Source organism: Uranotaenia lowii, chromosome 1 (genome assembly GCF_029784155.1).
Source record: "Uranotaenia lowii strain MFRU-FL chromosome 1, ASM2978415v1, whole genome shotgun sequence".
NCBI classification, from domain to species: Eukaryota; Metazoa; Arthropoda; class Insecta; order Diptera; family Culicidae; genus Uranotaenia; species Uranotaenia lowii.
Genome location: NC_073691.1, coordinates 164,157,923 through 164,163,180, shown reverse-complemented (window position 1 = coordinate 164,163,180; position 5,258 = coordinate 164,157,923). Strand labels below are relative to the sequence as shown.

Below are 5,258 nucleotides of genomic sequence, written 5' to 3'. Positions count from 1 at the left end.
GCCGCTCACAGTACGCACAGTGCGACGAATTCGTCTCCGGGAAGGAATAAGGTCATTCCGAGCCAGCAAACAGCCAAATCGGACGCTGAAGCAGAACAATGTGGCCAGAATCCGTGCTCGAAAGCTGTACGACCAAGTGCTGACCAAGTTCGACGGATGTAAAGTCTGCTTCATTAAATATTGTGTAGCATCGGTACTTTTGGGACTTTTATTCAACATTTAAAACACGTAACACGTAATCGGTTTAATCTCATGGTTTTTTATTAGGATTCTATAAATCAACCAACACGCGACTCGTTCGCTTACCAACTGACTTACATATACTCTCCCATGTTATTATTCGTCGATCAAACCATAGACATCGGATGTATCCGTTGATGTATATCCTACATCCCTCTCCTACTCTGTAATGAAAGAAAGAAATTAATATATTTATTAACGCGAAGAACAAAAAAAAATTGCACACTCTACAGAAAATACATACTAGTCTAGAAACCGAGCAGGTAATTTGCGAGATCTCTTTGGACGATTTCCTTCCTGGTCATGTTCGTCGTCCGACCCAGACTTCCTTTTAAATTGTTCATAGTCGAGATCATTTCCAACATCTGCTTCATTTTCGATTGTTTCAGCTTCAGGTTTCTGTACGAACAACGATTTTGAGTTATCAACCAATGGTGCTGGCCATTTTTTTAGATGTGTCACTGAGCGACGATAGCGGACACCTGCCTCATTTTGGATACAAACATCGGATCCGTTTCTTCCAACAACTTCGAATTTTTCCATATGAAAACTAGGCTCTAGTTTTCCCGAATCGAAATTCCTCATCATTACTATGTCACCTTTTTTAATATCAGATGGTCGTGCTTGTCTGCGGGCATCGGCATACAGTTTGCCTTTCATCTTCAATATGGCATCCCTGTCGCTTATTTCTTCGTTTTTATTACTTAACCTTTCCGTTCGCAAAGATGGAAGCATGTCTTTCACCGGACGACCTGTCATGAGCTCCAGAGGGGCTTTACCTGTTACCGAATTAGGTGTAGTATTGTGCATATACACGTATTCCTTAATGGCTTTCTTCCAGTCACTCTTTGTGGCTTTGGCTATCCGGAGAGTCTTCAGGATTCCCTGGTTCTGCCGCTCTACAAGCCCATTCATCTGCGGCCAGTACGGGATACATTTAATCAATCGGACGTTTTTCTTTAAACAATATTCCGAAAATTGATCACTTGAGAATGGTGGACCATTGTCACACCGAATGCTCTCTGGATAGGCATGTTCGTTGAAAATGGTTTCCAGTGCATCTATAGTTTTTGAAGCTGATGTCCCCTTCATTTCGATTACTTTAAGGAACCGACTAAAGTAATCTACAACCACTAGAAAAGTTGCATACTCCTTAGCCGTAAAAAAATCTATCGCAATGTCCTGCCAAGCACGTTCCGGCATCTCACTCCGGATCATTGGCTCAGGGGGATTTTGTCGACTTACAACGGTACAACCAAGACAAAGCTTAACTTTCTTCTGAACATCATCGTCCATACGTGGCCACCATAATCTTTCTCTTAGATTTCGGCGCATGGCTATGATGCCAGGATGCCCTCTGTGTGCTATAGAGAGAGCTCTGGTTTGTAGACTTTGGGGCAACACTATTCTCTCGTCCCGCACTAAAATTCCATTTATCATGCCAAGTTCTTTTGCGAATGCTTGGTACTGGTAAAGATGAGTGGGCCAGCTCCCTTCCTTTAAAGCCACGCAGGCCGCCACGGGCGAGCATGAACACCAACTTATCATGTTGAGATTGGAATTGTTGCAACTCGAGAATGAGCTCAAATGCTCTCTTCCATTCTTCCCACTCTCTGCCCAGATCTTGGACATCAACACCATCGTTGAATGGTTCTAACGGCCACGCTTGGCGATTTTCCATTTTCTGGAATCACGAGCACAAAATGAATATATTTTTTTTAATTCTTCAAAACATCGTTTTTTGAAAACCTCACACCTACCTTTGAAATCCAGCTATTCAATAAACAAATTGAAATCGATCAACAATCTACTATTTCACAAATGGCGGAGTGGTAACAGAACACACAATTCGAAAATCGCACAGTTGTTCACTTAATCAACTCACTAGACGTACTTCTTCCTCCAAGAACTACTCGGAAATGAAAAAGCACATGCAAAAATTGAACAGCGGAAATTTTTCCTTCTAGTGTGAGTGTCATTCGCTCGTGTACGCCATGTTCTCCCGTTTCTCTATAAATCGTGTGAAATAGCATAGAATTACATTTTTCTGTTTGTGTGTGTTTACTCCGCTCGCGCATACATTATCGCAAGTCGCAAAAGCTCTCCCTTCTCTCTCAAAATTAGTTCTTTGTTGATTTTTTCCTCTGACAAGGTGACAAGTGTCGGGGAGCTTATTTTCCTTCTCTGAGAAAGTGAAACCCGGTTGCTTCAATCAACGGCGCCTTTTTCCCTCTCTTCCAAGAAATGTGCTCGTTGACCGAAATCATTTCTCTCCGCTCGATTAAGAGATAGAGTTTTACTGTTCAGATGCTCAGCCTTATCATTCCAAAAATCAAGCTCCCAAAAATTTGCTCAGCTTTTCTTTCTAGGATTAGCTTACTCACCACTACCAACTCTTTCGATTAGGTAAAGCTACCAACTCATCAGATTAGGCAATTTCTCAAAACTACCAACTCTTTTGATTAGGTACAACTACCAACTCATCAGATTAGGCATTTCTCACAACAACCAACTCTTGCGATTAGGTACAACTACCAACTCATCAGATTGGGTAAAGCTCTTCAAACATTGTTGGGCTAGCTAAATTATGCGATTATGCGTCTGTTTCTATGGAACTCGCACTTCAGTGCTCCTCAGCATATTCCGCTCTTGCACTCTATTTGCTCGACAGAAGTTATCCATTGGTATCACCATTTTCTGGTTCAGAAAAGTTCCTGGACAATCATACTTTGGACACTGTCTCATCACTCCTCGAGCCGCTGCTTATCCGAGATTCTCACGCACAAAACATCGATAAAAAAAATCGTTTTATTAGGAAAAAAACTGTCACTTTTGGATTCGATCCTATCCACGGTCGCCAAATTGTAGCATCGGTACTTTTGGGACTTTTATTCAACATTTAAAACACGTAACACGTAATCGGTTTAATCTCATGGTTTTTTATTAGGATTCTATAAATCAACCAACACGCGACTCGTTCGCTTACCAACTGACTTACATATACTCTCCCATGTTATTATTCGTCGATCAAACCATAGACATCGGATGTATCCGTTGATGTATATCCTACATATTGGAACACAAACAATTGCGTGTAGTTCAGTCATTTATTAACGAATTCATAATTTGTTTTTCATACAAATGTAGCATTTTCTTTACTCTTTCATAAAAAAAATTAAAAAAATTATTCATTGCTGTTTCGAAGAAATTCTCGTACTCGTACTCGTAAGAAAACTGTGCACAATTTGATCTCTCCGTTGTTTACAAAATGCTATCGTTTGGTGTTATGACATAAATACATGGTGAAAGGTAATGAATTTCCCGACACGTGGGTGAAAAATGTTTCCAAATCCGTCCACTAGGAGCGCCACAATGAGCAAAAGAATTTGTTCCAATATTAAATGAAGCAGACTTTAAAAGCGACTACCCTGGTAATGTCCCCGAAAAGCTTACACATCAGCTGGACATACTGTCGAAAGTGCACCTCTAATTTCGTACGCTTTTGCTCCATTGAATGGGACACCACAAACATTCCCATTACCGAACTTCAAGCGTCGCCGCGGAAATGATGGAGTATCGCTGGTTTCTTCAACGATGACTGGAACAAATTCCGTTGACCTTAGTGACCTCTCAGTCCCGTTTATCGTACCTCCACCCCCGACACCCAAGTTCTGGCTGTATTTAGCTGGTCTTCAGCCCCAGATCACGGACGCAGACGCTCTAACAATCGCAGCCTGGACTCAATCATGCCGGTAAAGGTGGAACGATTGCTTCCCAAAGGCGAAGACGGCTCCACTAGGAGATATGTTTCATTTAAAATCGGACTGGACTCAGTGCACAAAAATGCCAACTTGAGTCCTACGATCTGGCCTTCTGGACTAGCCAAAAAACTACAATCGACGGCCTTTGACTCCTGTACCATCAGTTCAACGCATTCGGTCGGTTGAAGAAGCGACTGCCCCCAATTGTAGTGCCAATTACGACCACGATCGGACCAGTTTCCTTGAGGTAGTCTCATCTAGTGCCTTCGAGGATCGTGGGAATGATCAAGCTCCCACTTCAGCTGATAACGACGAGGAGACATCAGCTCTCTTGAGATTGCATTGCGACGCTTCACCGGTTTTGAGAGGATTAGCCACTATTTTTTTGGCTTTCTACACTGGGACGCAACGAACTAGGCTCTCAGAGCCCCTCGACTCAGCCGAGCAGCTTCCACCCAGCGTCATCAGTCAGTCCAGCCCAGAGTTCGACTGTGGCGACGCTGTCAACATGCCACGCTCGATACTTCGCCACAGAGAACAGAGGTCGGGCTGGAGCTCAAATCTTGTGTAAAAATGCCAACCGTTATTTTAAACAAAAAATTTACTCAGCATATAGCCACTAGATGTCGTTAAAAACAAACTTAACGAAGATTTGTTTATTTTCGTTAAACATGCACGCTAAGGTAAATTCACTTTCAAGCATTAATCTACAACCTGTCTGAACATTTTTGAATGGTTATTTGGTATTTAACATCCATCGCTTGAACTTATGAAATGAAATAAAAAAAATAGAACAGTTTCATTATGTATACAAACGACAAAGTTTTAGATGGTTTACTTACTAACATGATCGGCAATTGAAAAGCTATCGATCCAACGTTTTAAAGGAATGGCTGTAAAATCTTTATCTTTTGTTTGTATTTTACTGTGCAAACTTTATCTAACTTGATTAACTATAATTATCAACAGGAAAAACACAAATTTTCTTCATATATTTTACAGAGGTATTGATAGCATAGGTCTATCAAATTTACTTTTTCCGAGATGCACATAGTTATGACTTATTTGGAGGCGTCTTTGGTTTTTTGTTCTATGGGCTCTCGTTTTTTTACAAAAGTTTCAACTTTTTAAGCAAAATAGAAATCCTTGAAAAAAAATTGTAGACCTAAAGGCCACGCAACGCATCTAGGAAAAATGAAGAAACCTTAATTGATTAGAGGATATCAAATTGATTCAAAATTAGTATTTTTTTTACAA

The 5,258-nt window shown here is 40.9% G+C and overlaps 1 protein-coding gene across 1 annotated transcript; it reads right to left on the bottom strand.

Moving 5' to 3' along the window:
• Positions 1–631: 631 nt before the first annotated feature.
• Positions 632–1,575, bottom strand: LOC129738098 (uncharacterized protein K02A2.6-like). Its single transcript, XM_055729284.1, has 2 exons — positions 840–1,575; positions 632–639 (listed from the first exon to the last, which is right to left on the bottom strand). The coding sequence occupies exons 1-2, from the start codon at positions 1,573–1,575 to the stop codon at positions 632–634; spliced, it is 744 nt and encodes a 247-aa protein (XP_055585259.1).
• Between the last annotated feature and the right edge of the window lie 3,683 nt (positions 1,576–5,258).

Excerpts from the sequence above, each read along its gene's own strand:
- LOC129738098 (XM_055729284.1), bottom strand. The coding sequence starts at position 1,575 with ATGCGCCGAAATCTAAGAGAAAGATTATGGTGGCCACGTATGGACGAT.